This window comes from Amia ocellicauda, chromosome 21, assembly GCF_036373705.1.
Source record: "Amia ocellicauda isolate fAmiCal2 chromosome 21, fAmiCal2.hap1, whole genome shotgun sequence".
NCBI lineage: Eukaryota > Metazoa > Chordata > Actinopteri > Amiiformes > Amiidae > Amia > Amia ocellicauda.
This window is the reverse complement of record NC_089870.1, coordinates 10213695-10231900: the sequence shown is the minus strand read 5'-3', so window position 1 is coordinate 10231900 and position 18206 is coordinate 10213695. Positions and strand designations below refer to the sequence as shown.

Below are 18206 nucleotides of genomic sequence, written 5' to 3'. Positions count from 1 at the left end.
AACATTACATGTACCTTAATTTTGCCCCAGTTCAACTACATATGGTTGTTCCTAATGAGTCGTCAGGCAGAAAGCAAACTTCCAATCATCATGGGACAGATATGTGTCCCGGTTATCTTTCTCTGCCGTCTGGGCTGCATAAAAGTACCTGTACTTAATAACTTTAAGGTGCAGGTGCTCAAAGTAAATATTTTTTGATTGACACTTTTCTATGGATTATTTTCAACTCTTCACAGCCAATATCATTGGAGAAGAGATGCTGAACTAATTTAAATACCTGAATACACACTACGCAGAGCATTGTGTCCTAGGCAGATTGCACTTGTATACATGGACATTTCCTTTTACCATTAAATAGATTTTACCCTTCCCTCAGGGGGGAAAAATCCAGGTTTTTCTGAAAAACAATACTATGGGAAAAATAATGCGTCTTTCTGTGCTGTTACGATATTCAAGCCAAGACAGATTAGTAGCAGATGGATAGTAATGCTTTGCAATTTGTCACCTCAACTCTGTTTGGACTTATTTTCACTTTCTTTGAATGAGTCAGCAGTTGAAAAGGAATGTCTTTGCAACAGCAGTGTAGTAAAAACAACTGTGTGCAGTTCAGTCTCTCAGGCGGTTCATGTTGGATGAACAAACACCAAATTACTTCTTTGTGTGAATTAATCCACTTTATATATATATATATATATATATATATATATATATATATATATATATATATATATAATTGGATATATAATTGGAAAAAGCTATCACTGTAAAGGTTAACAGTTAGGTGGTGAAGAACGAGTATCCTGAAACAGGGAAGCAATTATACTGATAAAAATGTGATGCTCTGATGAAAGGACACCTTCCACATCTGATGAAAGAAACTAATTTTACTACTAGAAATTTGAATAATTACAGGAAAATTAAATAAAGCATTTGATCTGCTTCCATTCACACCCTAAGCACGTGTTCTGCCACTGCAAGTTTCATAAGTCTCATCAAGCAAAGAAGCAGATTATGTGCTGTTGAGCACAAAATATATTTAGACACGTACCTAACAGGATATGAGAATACATTCAACTGAAGAAAGTAAAGGTGAGAACAAAATTAAACCACAAAGCTTAAGTGTAAAACACCATTTCTATTTGTCTTTATATTTGTGCCTTGCAAAATGATTCCGCCCCAAAGTTTTCACACTTTGTTGTCAACTGAGTTTGTAATCATTACATTTTCTCCAAAGCACTTTATATTTAGAATCTCCCTATATTTAGAATCTTTATATTTAAAATTAGTTTCTAGTCCAAACTAATAAAGCGGAACCATGGTTTAGTGATATTGCCTAAAAATATCAGAAGACATGTCAATTTGAAGATTCTCAATTGTATAAGTATTCAACCCCTTTGCGATGGCAACCCTAAATCAGATCAGGTGAAAAATATGAGTTTGAACTATCTCTGTTTCTGTGTAATCAAAGTGGTTTAACTTGGCTTCAGATAAAAGTAATTTGTTTCTGTAAGTTTCCTTAGATAAATATAGAATTTCAACCACAATTCACATGGTGAAACTACAAACCAACCATGAAAACCATGGAGTTTTCTAAACAAGTCAGGGAACAGTAGTAGAGAAGCAAAGATCGGGAGAAGGTTACAAGAAAATATCAAAGTCACTGAATATGGTGAAGACCATCATTAAAAAGAGGCATATGCTTCATACCACCCAGACACTACCCAGTGCCCTTCCAAACTGAGCAGCCAGGCAAGCGGGAAACTGGTTAGGGATGCCACTGTGTAGCCAACAGTGATTTGCCAAGGTCTGTGTCTGAGATGGCAGTCGGTGTTCATACATCAACAATATCTCATTCCCTACACAAAGCTGCCCTGTGTGAGTGAGCGTCAGGAAAGCAGCCATTACGGAAAAAGACCCATCTTAAATCTCGTATGGAGTTTGAGATAAAGCATGTAAATGGTACTGCAGACGTGGCAGGGGGTTTTCTGGTTACACAAGACACAAATTGAACCTTTTGGCCTAAATTGAAAACATAATATCTGGCACAAGCCCAACAGAGCACATCACCCATCACTCGGTCAACACCATCCCTACTGTCACAAGCAGGGTGGAGGCAGCATCATGTTATGGCAATGCTTCTTATCAGCAGGGACTAAGAAACTTGTCAGGATTGAGGGGGGAAATGGATGGTGTAAAGGCTAATCTTAGATGAAAACCTACTTGAAAAAAACTAATTTTATCAGGATAATAACCAGACAAGGCCAAAGTGTCTATGTATACATTTTCTTTGCAGGTTTTGGTGACATTCAACCTCCTTAGCATATAACAGTAATAAGTTCGATCATTAGTGTTTTGAAGTTAAAAAAAAAGGATATTATTTGTAACTCATCAAAATGTGAACTTTTTGGTTGGGTGTGAATACTTTTACAGGGCACTGTAACCAGACAATTGCTGAATAGATCTCATCTTTCTTTTTTTATTCACTAACAAGATTTTTTAAGAGCAGGTGTCAGTAGAAATTATTTGATTTTGAGTGCTTTTGTTTTTGAGTCTGACATGTTTTTCAAGACAATAATAATAAAAAAAACATTTAAACTGTAAATAGCACTTTCATTGCTTCAGACACTTTGGATCCATGACAAATCTTAGCACAGCACAACAGTATTTTGCATGTTGTAACAGGATGGGTTAAGATTTCAGAAGGTCAGGAACTTCCTGAGTTCTGGGTGAAATACTAACATCACATGATCATGTCTGCTCTGCTTACTCTTCTAAACCCTAATCAAAGTCCATCTTTATTTCATATTTGAATAAATTGTAATATAACTGAAATACTTTATGGCTGAATGCCAGGTTTACATATTGTGTGTTTTCTGAAGCCACTAAGGTCCTGTTCTCCCTGTAATGTTTTTAAAATCGATTAATAGGTAAACAGGTAAAATTACAATTATGATTTAGTAGGGGTAAATAAAAAAAATGGGTAATAAAGGTTTTTAAAACACAAACATTTCTAAACTCAACAGGTCTGATGCAAAGTTCTGGAATTTCTAGTAGTGTGGTTATGTACATTGGCCCCCAGAGGGCGAGAGAGACAACATTTCAGGTTGGTCCTGATGAGGATCTTTGTAATCTGTATGTACAGTATTTGGCAAAATCTGATCCTTCTGATGTTTCTCTGTCACTGTTATTCGACATGAAATGGGCTGAAGTAAAGGACGATAACACTATGACAGGGCTAACTATAACAACTCCAACAGTGATTATTATTGGTCATACCTCATGGGGTTGTTTTAACATGCACAGGGGTTCAAATTCAAATGAAATAAGAGTGCTTAACAATTTCCAGTTATCAAGCAACACTATAGCATTGTGTGAAGTAAGGGTTTGAAAATCAGGTCATCGTACAGAGTTACCATGTTCGCGCAATAGAGTTATCACAACACAAATGTCCTGTGGGACTTACTAAGGAAGAAACAACATGGTAACTCTGTACGATGACCTGATTTTCAAACCCTTACTTCACACAATGCTATAGTGTTGCTTGATAACTGAAATTGATAAGCACTCTTATTTCATTTGAATTTGAACCCCTGTGCATGTTAAAACAACCCCATGAGGTATGACCAATAATAATCACTGTTGGAGTTGTTATAGTTAGCCCTGTCATAGTGTTATCGTCCTTTACTTCAGCCCATTTCATGTCGAATAACAGTGACAGAGAAACATCAGAAGAGAGCAGTCCTAAAAACATTCCTCATGGTTTCTCCTCATCAATGAAAAGTTACTTTAGAAGATCACAGGTAACAGGCCAAAACTAAATCTTTCTGCTTATTTATAATGCATATATAATTTACAGCACAGGTTTGATTATTTCATTAGTTATTTTTAATCTAAAACATTTTGCACAACAGACTACATAACAGGTATCTTCTCTTTATCTGCTCCAGAGTGTAATGAAACAGTACCTGCTGTTCTAGAACCAATATTAAGGTTTGTCCAAATTGAAGTGTGTGCCCTGCTAGCTATTGTAGAAACAGCCTGCGTATTAAAGGATCGTGGTGATAAAAGACATTTCAATACGGTAGTTTAATAGCGCTTATTCAATAGCATGCCTAGAAGGATTAGTAACACTAAAAATTAACCATCAATCTCAATAATTATCTAGCCTGCAGTATGACAAATTGGAGTATACACTCACCTAAAGGATTATTAGGAACACCATACTAATACTGTGTTTGACCCCCTTTCGCCTTCAGAACTGCCTTAATTCTACGTGGCATTGATTCAACAAGGTGCTGAAAGCATTCTTTAGAAATGTTGGCCCATATTGATAGGATAGCATCTTGCAGTTGATGGAGATTTGTGGGATGCACATCCAGGGCACGAAGCTCCCATTCCACCACATCCCAAAGATGCTCTATTGGGTTGAGATCTGGTGACTGTGGGGGCCAGTTTAGTACAGTGAACTCATTGTCATGTTCAAGAAACCAATTTGAAATGATTCGACCTTTGTGACATGGTGCATTATCCTGCTGGAAGTAGCCATCAGAGGATGGGTACATGGTGGTCATAAAGGGATGGACATGGTCAGAAACAATGCTCAGGTAGGCCGTGGCATTTAAACGATGCCCAATTGGCACTAAGGGGCCTAAAGTGTGCCAAGAAAACATCCCCCACACCATTACACCACCACCAGCAGCCTGCACAGCGGTAACAAGGCATGATGGATCCATGTTCTCATTCTGTTTACGCCAAATTCTGACTCTACCATCTGAATGTCTCAACAGAAATCGAGACTCATCAGACCAGGCAACATTTTTCCAGTCTTCAACTGTCCAATTTTGGTGAGCTTGTGCAAATTGTAGCCTCTTTTTCCTATTTGTAGTGGAGATGAGTGGTACCCGGTGGGGTCTTCTGCTGTTGTAGCCCATCCGCCTCAAGGTTGTACGTGTTGTGGCTTCACAAATGCTTTGCTGCATACCTCGGTTGTAACGAGTGGTTATTTCAGTCAAAGTTGCTCTTCTTTCAGCTTGAATCAGTCGGCCCATTCTCCTCTGACCTCTAGCATCAACAAGGCATTTTCGCCCACAGGACTGCCGCATACTGGATGTTTTTCCCTTTTCACACCATTCTTTGTAAACACTAGAAATGGTTGTGCATGAAAATCCCAGTAACTGAGCAGATTGTGAAATACTCAGACCGGCCCGTCTGGCACCAACAACCATGCCACGCTCAAAATTGCTTAAATCACCTTTCTTTCCCATTCAGACATTCAGTTTGGAGTTCAGGAGATTGTCTTGACCAGGACCACACCCCTAAATGCATTGAAGCAACTGCCATGTGATTGGTTGGTTAGATAATTGCATTAATGACAAATTGAACAGGTGTTCCTAATAATCCTTTAGGTGAGTGTATATATATATATATATATATGAACAGCACTGAATATCACTGGGCTAATGCCAAAGAAAATAACACACAACTTAAAATACTTGAGAAAGGGCTAGAGTGAAGCAAAACTTTGACCCATGAACACGTCACAAAGGATAATTCTGTAGCCTTTTGCAGTTTGATTTATTGTTAGAAGCCTTTGTCTTCTATTTATATATAAAATCTGATAGGGTGCAACTTTGACAATTGTAATTTGCAATTAGCGGGATTAAAGTTTTGATTTGTCTAACCCTAAGTAAAAGAAATATGCTTTGCATTTTGTGAAAACTATAGATGCGAGTCAACAGACCAATTAATTATGTTGCTGTCAAATTAAAAAGAGTTTAACTGTGTGTGCCATTTGGGTGGAAATCGTTATTAGATTTTTTTGTAATATGCCATTCATAATTATTTACAAAGATGCTGCTATGGACCTTAGATAAGAACTCCAATCTACACCCACTATCATATACCTAAACCACATGGTTGTTTAGCAGTAGCAGGGATGTAGAGAGCATGTCTGATACAGCACTAATCACAATTATATATACAGTGAGGGAAAAAAGTATTTGATCCCCTGCTGATTTTGTACGTTTGCCCACTGACAAAGAAATGATCAGTCTATAATTTTAATGGTAGGTGTATTTTAACAGTGAGAGACAGAATAACAACAAAACAATCCAGAAAAACGCATTTCAAAAAAGTTATAAATTGATTTGCATGTTAATGAGGGAAATAAGTATTTGACCCCTTTGACTTAGTACTTGGTGGCAAAACCCTTGTTAGGTCAGAGGTCAGACGTTTCTTGTAGTTGGCCACCAGGTTTGCACACATCTCAGGAGGGATTTTGTCCCACTCCTCTTTGCAGATCCTCTCCAAGTCATTAAGGTTTCGAGGCTGACGTTTGGCAACTCGAACCTTCAGCACCCTCCACAGATTTTCTATGGGATTATGGTCTGGAGACTGGCTAGGCCACTCTTGAGTGCTTCTTCTTGAGCCACTCCTTTGTTGCCTTGGCTGTGTGTTTTGGGTCATTGTCATGCTGGAATACCCATCCACGACCCATTTTCAATGCCCTGGCTGAGGGAAGGAGGTTCTCACCCAAGATTTGACGGTACATGGCCCCGTCCATCGTCCCTTTGATGTGGTGCAGTTGTCCTGTCCCCTTAGCAGAAAAACACCCCCAAATCATAATGTTTCCACCTCCATGTTTGACGGTGGGGATGGTGTTCTTGGGGTCATTCCTCCTCCTCCAAACACGGCGAGTTGAGTTGATGCCAAAGAGCTCGATTTTGGTCTCATCTGACCACAACACTTTCACCCAGTTCTCCTCTGAATCATTCAGATGTTCATTGGCAAACTTCAGACGGGCCTGTACATGTGCTTTCTTGAGCAGGGGGACCTTGCGGGCGCTGCAGGATTTCAGTCCTTCACGGCATAGTGTGTTACCAATTGTTTTCTTGGTGACTATGGTCCCAGCTGCCTTGAGATCATTAACAAGATCCTCCCATGTAGTTCTGGGCTGATTCCTCACCGTTCTCATGATCATTGAAACTCCACGAGGTGAGATCTTGCATGGAGCCCCAGACCGAGGGAGTTATTTTGTGTTTCTTCCATTTGCGAATAATCGCACCAACTGTTGTCACCTTCTCACCAAGCTGCTTGGCGATGGTCTTGTAGCCCATTCCAGCCTTGTGTAGGTCTACAATCTTGTCCCTGACATCCTTGCACAGCTCTTTGGTCTTGGCCATGGTGGAGAGTTTGGAATCTGATTGATTGATTGCTTCTGTGGACAGGTGTCTTTTATACAGGTAACGAGCTGAGATTAGGAGCACTCCCTTTAAGAGAGTGCTCCTAATCTCAGCTCGTATAAAAGACACCTGGGAGCCAGAAATCTTGCTGATTGATAGGGGATCAAATACTTATTTCCCTCATTAACATGCAAATCAATTTATAACTTTTTTGAAATGCGTTTTTCTGGATTTTTTTGTTGTTATTCTGTCTCTCACTGTTAAAATACACCTACCATTAAAATGATAGACTGATCATGTCTTTGTCAGTGGGCAGACTTACAAAATCAGCAGGGGATCAAATACTTTTTTCCCTCACTGTATATACACCGATCAGCCATAACAGTATGACCACTGACAGGTGAAGAGAATAACACTGATAATCTCGTTATCATGACACCTGTCGGTGGGTGGGATATATTAGGCAGCAAGTGAACATTTTGTCCTGAAAGTTGATGTGTTAGAAGCAGGAAAAATGGGCAAACGTAAGGATCTGAGCGACTTTGACAAGGGCCAAATTGTGATGGCTAGACGACTGGGTCAGAGCATCTCCAAAACTGCAGCTCTTGTGAGGTGTTCCCGGTCGTCAGTGGTCAGTGCCTATCAAAAGTGGTCCAAGGAAGGAAAAGAGGTGAACCGGCGACAGGGTCATGGGCGGCCAAGGCTCACTGATGCACGTGGGGAGCGAAGGCTGGCCCGTGTGGTCCGATCCAACAGACGAGCTACTGTAGCTCAAATTACTGAAAAAGTGAATGCTGGTTCTGATAGAAAGGTGTCAGAACACACAGTGCATCGCAGTTTGTTGCGTATGGGGCTGCGTAGCCGCAGACCAGTCAGGGTGCCCATGCTGACCCCTGTCCACTGCCAAAAGCGCCTACAATGGGCACATGAGCATCAAAACTGGACCACGGAGCAATGGAAGAAAGTGGGCTGGTCTGATGAATCACGAGTTCAAGGTGTTGACTTGGCCTCCAAATTCCTCAGATCTCAATCCAATCGAGCATCTGTGGGATGTGCTGGACAAACGAGTCCGATCCATGGAGGCCCCACCTCGCAACTTACAGGACTTAAAGGATCTGCCGTCTTGGTGCCAGATACCACAGCACACCTTCAGCGGTCTAGTGGAGTCCATGCCTCGACGAGTCAGGGCTGTTTTGGCGGCAAATATTAGGCAGATGGTCATAATGTTATGGCTGATCGGTGTAATAATATATTATATATATTTCTTAGCCGACATCCTTGTTTTTACAGAGCAAATGACAGTTTACACAAGAAACATTACAAAAGTACAGTAACAAAACCAGTACAAAATTAATTTTCAAATATCCCCTTCCCACTGTCAGACACATCTTTCTAATAATGATGATCTCACTGGGATACCTGAGCTGATGGCACTTATTGTGTCTCTCATGTGTCCTTGGCAGATGAATGATTCATATTTTTACACGAGTTTCATTTAGAATACATTGCATATTACTCACTTCTTGCTGCACCACATTTGTACCTCAGACTGTTTACATTTCCCAGTGGTTCACAATGGAAGTGAAAGTGTGAACCTATATCTGGATATCTCGGGTGGCGGTTTGTTCCTGCTTAGTGGATTTTTAAAGTTTAGCGACTGCTGTAAATATATGAAGGTAAAAACATACCAGCATGGGAAAGGTTACAATCTACAGGAAGTAATTCAGGCATTCAAATATTTCTCAGAGAGCGCTCATATTTCACCTTCCTCTTGTGATTTACGCTGTCGATGAACGGACATACACTTGAACATTAAACATGTCCTTTTAGAAAACATAATAGAGATAAATAACGCTTATGAATGATCGCGTCTTTCATTAGGTGGAGGGGGGACGATTTGACACATTTCAAACAGTGAATTGCGCCTATGGCTGAGTGAGACAAATTGACCACCACACCCCCACACTAAACTTACCAGTTTCTTCGGTAACAGGGTGTGACCACAGCTGGCTGACGTAATCACATCTGGCGGCAGGGAGGTTTCGTTAGAGGAACACATGGCTCAGTGGCTTTCACACTGTGCTGCTCTCTACACACACTGCTCTGCAGTTTTCGGATTTAACCCTGTTCTGGACAAGGGGGAAAGTACGACAGCTTGATGACCTCTTCGACACATGGGTGGTCGACTACACCAGGAGACTTGAGATATATTTGTTAACCACTGGAATACACCGTGCCTGGGACAGTGTCTTAAGGAGCTCTGCCCCTTTAAGCAAGTCTGCGTCTTTTCGTCAAACTTTTTAATATAAACGTCCACAGACTGCAACACCAGGAGGCCCAAGGTGAGACTGTACGAGTGAGATCGGTTCTGTTTTTATATCGGACGTTTTCGGGTTATACAGTTGCTTATGCCGGCGTGGTTCCGGGCGCATGATCATGAAAGCACCCATCCCTCACAGGGTTGAGTGTGTGCAAACGAAACTCAAACATCAAACCTGAACAGCTTGATTTGAATAACAGGAACAGTCCTACCATGACCTCGGCCAACAGGAGCCATCAGTGCGACAACACTACGGAGGTGAGATCTGGGACGCCCACCGCCAGCGCCGTGATGTTCTCCGCCGGGGTGGTGGGCAATGTGATCGCCTTGGTGCTGCTGGAGATCCGCCGGAGGAAGGACCAGAGCCGGCAGAGGCAGTCCCTCTTCCATGTGCTGGTCACCGGGCTGGTGGTCACAGACCTGGTCGGGACCTGCATGGTCAGCCCTCTGGTCCTCACATCTTACGCCCAAAACAAGACTTTGATAGGACTGGACCCCAGTGGAAACTTGAAAAACTATTTTGGCTTCAGCATGAATTTTCTGAGCTTAACCACCTTGTGCATCCTCTTCGCCATGGCCGTGGAGCGCGTCTTCTCGATAGGATACCCTTACTTCTATGGACGACACATCACCAGCCGGTGCGGCTACATCTCCATCCCATTGATCTACCTGGCCTGCGCCATCTTCTGCGTCCTGCCCTTCGGCGGCTGCGGGACGTATGTCCAGTACTGCCCGGGCACATGGAGCTTCATTGACATGAGACCGGTGGAAAAGCAGCACCAGGTGTATGCTGTGTTGTATGCCACCTTCATGCTCCTGCTGATCACCTCCATTGTGGTTTGCAATGCGTCAGTGGTCTATCACCTGGTTTTAATGCATCAAAGACAACGGCACAGGGGATCCATCGTGTCAAGGGTTAGGAAAGACAAGAGGTATGTGCCCATGACTGAAGAAGTGGAACATCTCATTATCCTGGTCTTCATGACGGTGGCCTTCATGATTTGCTCCCTGCCTCTCACGGTAAGAAAAGTCTACCTGCTTTATTTACCAAATCTCACTTTTCAAATCTCACTCAAGTCATAATAGCTAAATTACATTTCTATTCACAATAGCACAATTACATGATATTATAATGATGTTGTTGTTTTGTTGTTAATAATAATAATAATAATACTAATAAAAAATATAGATTACACAGAATCTAAAATTGAATAGGTTAAAATGGTCAGACATTAGTTATTTTTACATTCTGCCTGATGATAAAACGTCCTGATTTTTTCCCCCATTGCAAACATGAACAGTTAAGATAAATAAATACAAGCCTTTGTTTATGTGAAGTTTCTACTAATGCAAACTTTTCACAAACAATATTCATAAAAAAGAAAAGAGAATAGGATCTAGTTCATAATATGTCCATACATGGGCTGTAAGTTAAAACCTAATGGTACAATACTGTGCAGTTGTGTCAAATCAAAACAAAATCAGCACTATTACTTAATCAATGTATGTAATAATTATAAGCATAATAATAATCTCCAAGTAGATTCAGAACCTAATCTTGCCACAGACCTGCTGGAAAATACCAAACCAGGTAATAGACCGAGAATCTCTATCACCATGAGTCCCAAACCTTTTTCATCATAGACCACCCGAAATGTGGCAGGAATCTGTGGAATAAACAATACAACTGAACGAAACACTCTGGGCTAAAAATATATATATTTACATAAAACACTTTCTTACCAATTTTTTTAATGTAATGCTGGATGCTTTAGTTTTTTTTCTTCATATTTTGTCACATTGATAAATCAAGATACAACTGGTTCAAAGCACTAACTGGATAATGGTATTTTAATATGTAGATTTATCTTGTAGTTGCAATATAGTACATTCTAACTAAATAACAAAAAGTGAGATGTAAGTAAATAAGAGTGTTGGAAGAATTAATTCACCCCTAAATAAAGTCCTTAATTTATTATTATTCTTTATTTCTTAGCAGATGCCCAATTTACACAAGTGAATACAATATATGAGGTCTTACATGCTGGATTGTAAAAGCTGAGAGCAGACAAGATGTTAGGTCACAGTCAAGGGCCAAGGGAAAGGGAAATCAAAATAACAACAACAACAATAATAACAATATGAGTACTAGTAACGCAAGGCAAGTAGTATGATAAAACATTGTAAAGTGCTTTCTTACAGGAGAGTAAATGACTAAATTACAAGTGCTGTCTGAAAAGATGCGTTTTGAGTAAGCGCTGGAAGGAGGTCAGAGACTCTGCTGTTTTGACTTCAGTGGGCAGGTCGATCCATCACTTAGGGGTCAGTGATGAGAAGGAGCGGCTCTGGAGGAAGGGGGGTCTTCTGGCACCGGAAGACCACAGTGGTCAAGAGGAGATGTATGGGGAGACAAGGGTCTGAAGGTAACTTGGTGCAGTGTGGTCAAGACAGCGGTAGGTGAGGGTCAGTGTCTTGAACCGAATGCGTGCCGGAATCGGGAGCCAGTGGAGGGAGCGGAGCAGTGGAGTAGCGTGTGTAAATCGGGGCAGAGAGAATTTGTATTTAGAAGTTTATCACTGCATCCAAAATATCAAGCCTACCCTGAGCAAGAATGTAACCCTAATTTCATCCCTAAACATAATTGTAGTGCACAGTTTAACTAAAATGTTTAACAGCAGTGTGGAGTAGCATTTAGGACTGGACTTCTTAGCGAAGAGTTGTGGGTTCAATCCCAGGTGGGGGACATTGCTGTTGTACCCTTGAACAAGGAACTGGACCTAGATTGCTCCAGGAAAAACCCAGTTGTATAAATAGGTAATTGTATGCAAAAAATAATGTTATATATTATATGTCACCCTGGATAAGGGCATCTGCTTAGAAATATCATGGTGAAACTATTATTATTATTCTATTCCAATTAAACTTTCCCTTATCCTGAGTACTTCCTTCATCTAGTGCTGAGCCTAACCTGAAACTGACTGCAGTCTGACACACACTATTAGGGTTGTATTTAAGAACAGAATCAGACACCCACCTAACCTTAAAAGGTATAAAACAAGTTATTTCCCAACACTACATCTTCAATGCATCCCGGCTTCTGCAGTTTTGTAAGTGGTTGACGTGGGTCTCTACCTATTGGCGACCCAGGTTGAGGATTATCACATCCTGGCCTAATATGCCAAACCAGTTTTTTTAAGGGCAGCCATTATCATTTCTTTATACAAAAATGAACCTACGTATGTGAAGAAAAGATTGGATATAATCTTATGAAGCAGGCAGCAGGCAGCTTGGGGTTAAGAGGATTGTGGGTTCTCATCAGAGCAAAGTTCGATTCTCAAATTGTAATTTAACTTTTCCATATGACACAAATGGGAAGCGCAATTAAAAAACAACAACACACAAATCAAGAAGGAAGGAAGCTAATATAACAATATGACTTACAGCACAGTGAGCCCCAGCAATTAAAACACAGAAAGAATGGTAGTTTGTTACCACCCCACCCCCCTCCAACAACGAAACCAATTAGTTTGATGTTTTTTGGCATTACCTGCAGATGGTTCACCTCCAGGCTAAAACAGGACTGTTCAGACTTGTTAGGTAGATTTGCCTCATGGCGTTCAATGTCGAAACCCGCTCTTATCTGTAAAATTCAAAAGTCTGCGTTTTATATTAATGAGTAACAAGTGTGTTTTTATTGTTGCTGTTCTTTACAAGAAGAATATAATAAACCAGTCTGATTTAAAAAGGTACAGCCAATGTCATACATACCTTTACTTATTGTGCAAAGAATAATGTTATTAATGAGTGCAAATCCTATAAAGGAAGTTTATTGTACTTTATTTAAAGAAAGTAAAATATATTCTGTTAAGGCACAGATACAGCAGAAAAGCCTGTAACAGAGTGTTTTATTCTCTTACAGATCCTTGTGTATATGAACTACTCTAAAACTACAGAGGAGAGTCAACAAACTGAACTGGGGGCCCTGCGCTTGTTGTCATTTAACTCCATCATTGACCCCTGGGTCTTCATCATCCTCAGACCCTCAGTCCAGCGTTTCTTCTGGGGCGCACTGTGCAAAGCCACGAACTTCCAAACAAAGGATACCATTATAAAGACTAGCTTGGACCAAGAGAAACACAACCAGACAGAACTGTGCCAAGTGAGACCTTCCACCGAGGCGTCCCCGTCCGAGAGCCACAACTGCATTTAGAGTACAGGCTTAATGTACATTTTGTGTTTTTATACACGTATCTCAATGTCATACTCAGGAAACATCTACATGGAAGGTGTATACTCCCTTGTTAAAATACAGGTATTGTACAGCTATTCAAATACAATTCAGGGCAAGACAAATTATAGCCTACATATCCAAAATTATTTGCACTATTTTTATGTATTTATTTTGGGACTCAAAAGCAATTATGGGACATGCAAGGGTAACTGTTAAGTTTGGACTTTTGAAGACTAGTCAAATCTATATTGACTGCTTAACTCAACCACTACCCTTCTTCAAGAATACAAACTGATATTCAAAAATCAAACTTTATACACATTGAAATCTGTGAAGCACTGAAGTCAGTGCTGCAAGCTTCAGGTGAGTACAAGTGTAGGTTCTTGTATGCCTGTTGTGTAATTGAAACTGTGATTGGTAAAATGTTATACAGATGGTCAACATTATCACAATTATTATAAATGTTTTCTATATCTTGCTTTTAAAATAACAGTTTTTTAGGGGTTTTACTTGGCACATCATTTAATTGAAAATGAGCTACAGAGTGTAAGACAAACAGCAGAAAAACAACTGAACTGTAATCATACAGACTTTTAACCAAAGACGCCCATATGAACTATAATAAACTCAAGCATCCAAATGAGAGGGAATCTGTTTTCATCACTGGGGTAAGACATAATTTGTTCAACCAAGATGTGAACATCTCAGGTGAAAAGATTTGGAGAATGCTGGATTCCTTAACACAAGATCTATTGAACACTAAACCCATACATTTTGGGATTTTATTAATCTAAAGGCATTCTACAGAGACATACAAGTGGGACAGAGACAGTTTATATGCTTAAGAGGAGATTTAAAATGTCTAATCTGAAACCAAAAATGAAATGTAAGGAAGGAACAAGTCACAACTCGACAAAAGTTACTCGGAAGGCAGTTGCTCTGTATTCAGATACTGTCTGTTCACCTAAACAGGTACTTTTTAAGAAGTTTTTTTTTGTTTTATCTAGAAAGGTCAAACCACCCCAGTAATGCACTTACAAAAAGGCACTCTTAGGAATATGCCCTCCCTCAAGAAGCACTGTCAGTTTGCCAGTGTGCTTGAAACAGTGGGCATTCCCGGTGTTAGACAGTGACTGGCACTGCCTAGATATGAAACTGGAGGAGGCTTTTACCTGGATCTGCGTGTTCAAAGTTTCTCAATAGCAATGGTTCCAGTGCGGTTATACAAGAGATATGAGTAAGCAACAGCTTGACGATCAACTGCTTTTAGAAGAGAGCATTCTATTAGCTGTGTACAAGACATTTTGGATCTCGGAAACAATCTGCTATCAGAATCAGCACCAAATTCGCCTCAGCACTTACCGCAGTGTTTGCCGTTTTAACAATTGTACTGTAAATCTAAAAAATAATGTATTTGAAAAAATGGAAGAAAATACTGGTTTGTTGATTATAAATGCATGTAAATAACACAGTCATATGACACAATGGATCCCAGTTGTAATGTTATGTAGGGTACCAGTTATGCAATACTGCTATGAAACTTGTTATTGCACTGAGCTTATAAACATTTAACTTTTTTTTGTTTTTGTTTATGAGTGTTTAGATTGTACTTGTCACTGTGTGTATAAAAGCATGTCCTGAAACAGTTTGGGGTGTGATTAAGTCCTTAGGGTAACCCATTTATACATGCAAGCTGGAGAACAGATGTTTTTAAATGTGTTACCATTCAAAGGAAACAAAACTTTTTATTGGCAATTAATAATACAAATAATTAAGTCTGAAAACAAATCTCACAGTCATCATTTTAGTAATAGCATTTCTAAGCTGAAATGTGTCAATTCTAAGGTAGAACAGAGGTGTACGTAGGCTTGTATCACTGGCATGCGTATGGGCAAGATGTGTTCTGAATGATTGTTGCACATTTTCTTAACAAATGTTTAGTGTTACTAAGCACGCACATGCCCAAAATAATATCATGACTGAGGCCATAGCATCTCAAACTACAGTCATACAATGTTCTCGTTAGACTACTGCATATTGACTGTAAAGTATTAAATAACTGCCAGGGACGCAAAGAGCTACTTTTGCCTATGTAATGATGCAGATCTTCAACAGGAAATCATATTCATAGAGCAAACCAACCCATGGCATGTAGTTTATCAATTTTATCTTGTCTGCCTTCTGAGACAACCGATCCCCTCAAAACAAGCAGAGAAAAACAAGTTTTTTTTTTTTTAGTTTTTTTTTTACAATGAAATAAAATTAGGAATAAAGCAACACAGTAATTGAATGAACGTTTCCCTTGCTTAGCACATTTTGCTGCAAAGACAAGTTGCTCACTGTGGGAACTTTGCGTTTAGTAGGCAAATAAGATATTTGTCTTTGGTAGTCTTTATCGCATGTTTATTTTTATTGTGTCCCACTGTGGGGAGGATGTTTTGTTTAGCATAATAAAAGTCCCCCTTTGGCTACCAGAAGGGAAAGGAGCAACCTTGCCATCCTTTCCCATAGGTCCTGCTGTAATCTATATAAAGATGAATGCCAGCCCATTGTGTAATGTCTTCACATGCATTTGCGGTTTTCGAGTTCCAATGGCTTGATCCTTAAACCTGTTGTCTCCACATAGTTACTCAAAATACTGTATTAGTCAGGAGCGTGTCTTTTCATCACACACTTTTCATCACCAGCGTCAGTTAATCACATATTTTGCATATTTTTTGTTCATTACCATTTTGTAGCAAAATGCATATTCAGTTACAGACTTTTAGACTGGCAGATGTAGTCGGTACATATTCAATTCAGTAAATACATACGGAGGGTAATTTGTGCAATCATAAATACATACATAAATAACTAAATACATAGGCCTACATGAATTAATAAATAAACTTTTTAACATTGTAAAATGTAACACGTCAATAATTGTACTATAGCCCTATTTTAAACACCCCCTCCTCCCTCTCTCTCTCTCGCCACTAGTTAATATTATTATTATTGTTCCCCCCCCCCCCCGTCTCTCTTGACTAGTTATTATTATTATTATTTGTATCCCCCTCCTCCCCGTCTCTCGCGACTAATCATTATTATTTAACAACAAAAACTTCCACTGAGTGACCACAAACTACAAATATTCACCTGGTGTACTCCACATTATGTATACATGCTGTTTCATATGTAAGTATTCCTCCCAATATGTATTACTGGAATATTAGATCATACGTAAACAGCTTCCTTCACACTGACTGCAGACTGAGTGATGCATTAAATCGATAAAAAGGGGAGAAATTAATCTGTTGAAAAACATTAGAACTAAGGGGTGGGTGAAAGAGTTGAAAAACAGACCAAACCTGCCGTCAATGTTGGATTTCATAAATGTCTGTTTTGGAATCATAGGTCATTAAAGAATATTTGATCTAAATCAAAAGAGTGTGTGTGTAGTTTGTAACTGAATATGCAAATCCGTGAAAAATGTGTGCATGATCAAAAGTGTGTGAGCAAAAGACATAGACCCATCTTGAATTTGCGGTTATTGAAATACATTCTCAGCAGAGCTGTCAGTGGGTTTGCAAAACATTTTTTTAAAAGCATGTCACAGTTTAAAATCTTCTGCAGTGTAGTGTGGAATACTTTTACACATTCGTTTTTTTTTTTAACCACATCTGTCAGTCATCGGGGTACAGAAACCTGGCACTAAATAGCCAGTTAATTACAGGATAATTGCCAGATACTCATTGACATTAGAAAAGGAAACGCTTTGTTGCATATTCTTTGCTGTTTATTGCATTGACCCGACCCAGCGTTAGAAACTACTGGTCATGTCAAAATTGTTGGTCTCGGTAACTAAAGGGAAACAGCTGTCGCGCTTTGTGCAAGATACACATTCACACACACACACAGGAAGGCCTGCACACTCCTGGAAACTAACAGTCAATGAGTTCAATGAGTCACCCCTTCAAATAGTTGAGGCATAATTACACACGGACACTATATATAGTCAGAAGCTCCTCCATTTAGGATTCTTGATTATCACCAAAGGATAATTGTAATCTGTTAACATGTCAAGAACTCTTAGAGGTTTCTAAATTATTCGGATGTCTGTAAATAAAGCTGGATATTTCTTTCAGATACCCATTGTCCAGCCCTTTCTTTTAATGCTATTCAAAGTCTCTTAATTAATTCAGGGGGTCTTTGGACAAAAGCAAGAGACCACTTCTGCATACCAATGGTCTATCATGTGGTTCAAAATGGACAATTGTGTAAATTGCATGAGAATGAGCAGAAAAAATGCTTGGAGTGTAGTGCAGACTTAACCACATATAACCCCGAAGATTAATCTGAATACTTGAGGGGAGAGTTCCCAACTTATAAAAAGGATTCTTGCATGATCTTAAGAAATTCAGAGTTACAACACTGATGTTCACAATAAGACGCCCATAGCCCAGGTTACACTTCCCATTTTACAAACATATAGATG

The 18206-nt window shown here is 39.6% G+C and overlaps 1 protein-coding gene across 1 annotated transcript; it reads left to right on the top strand.

The window, feature by feature from the left end:
• Positions 1-9232: 9232 nt before the first annotated feature.
• Positions 9233-17855, top strand: LOC136716802 (prostaglandin E2 receptor EP2 subtype). Its single transcript, XM_066694190.1, has 2 exons — positions 9233-10521; positions 13421-17855. Exons 1-2 carry the CDS (start codon positions 9715-9717, stop codon positions 13709-13711), a joined length of 1098 nt encoding a protein of 365 aa, XP_066550287.1. The 5' UTR covers positions 9233-9714; the 3' UTR covers positions 13712-17855.
• The last annotated feature ends 351 nt before the right edge of the window (positions 17856-18206 follow it).

Coding starts and splice junctions, on each gene's coding strand:
- LOC136716802 (XM_066694190.1), top strand. CDS start 9,715: ATGACCTCGGCCAACAGGAGCCATCAGTGCGACAACACTACGGAGGTG. Junction 10,522..13,420: donor TTTGCTCCCTGCCTCTCACG/GTAAGAAAAGTC, acceptor ATTCTCTTACAG/ATCCTTGTGTATATGAACTA.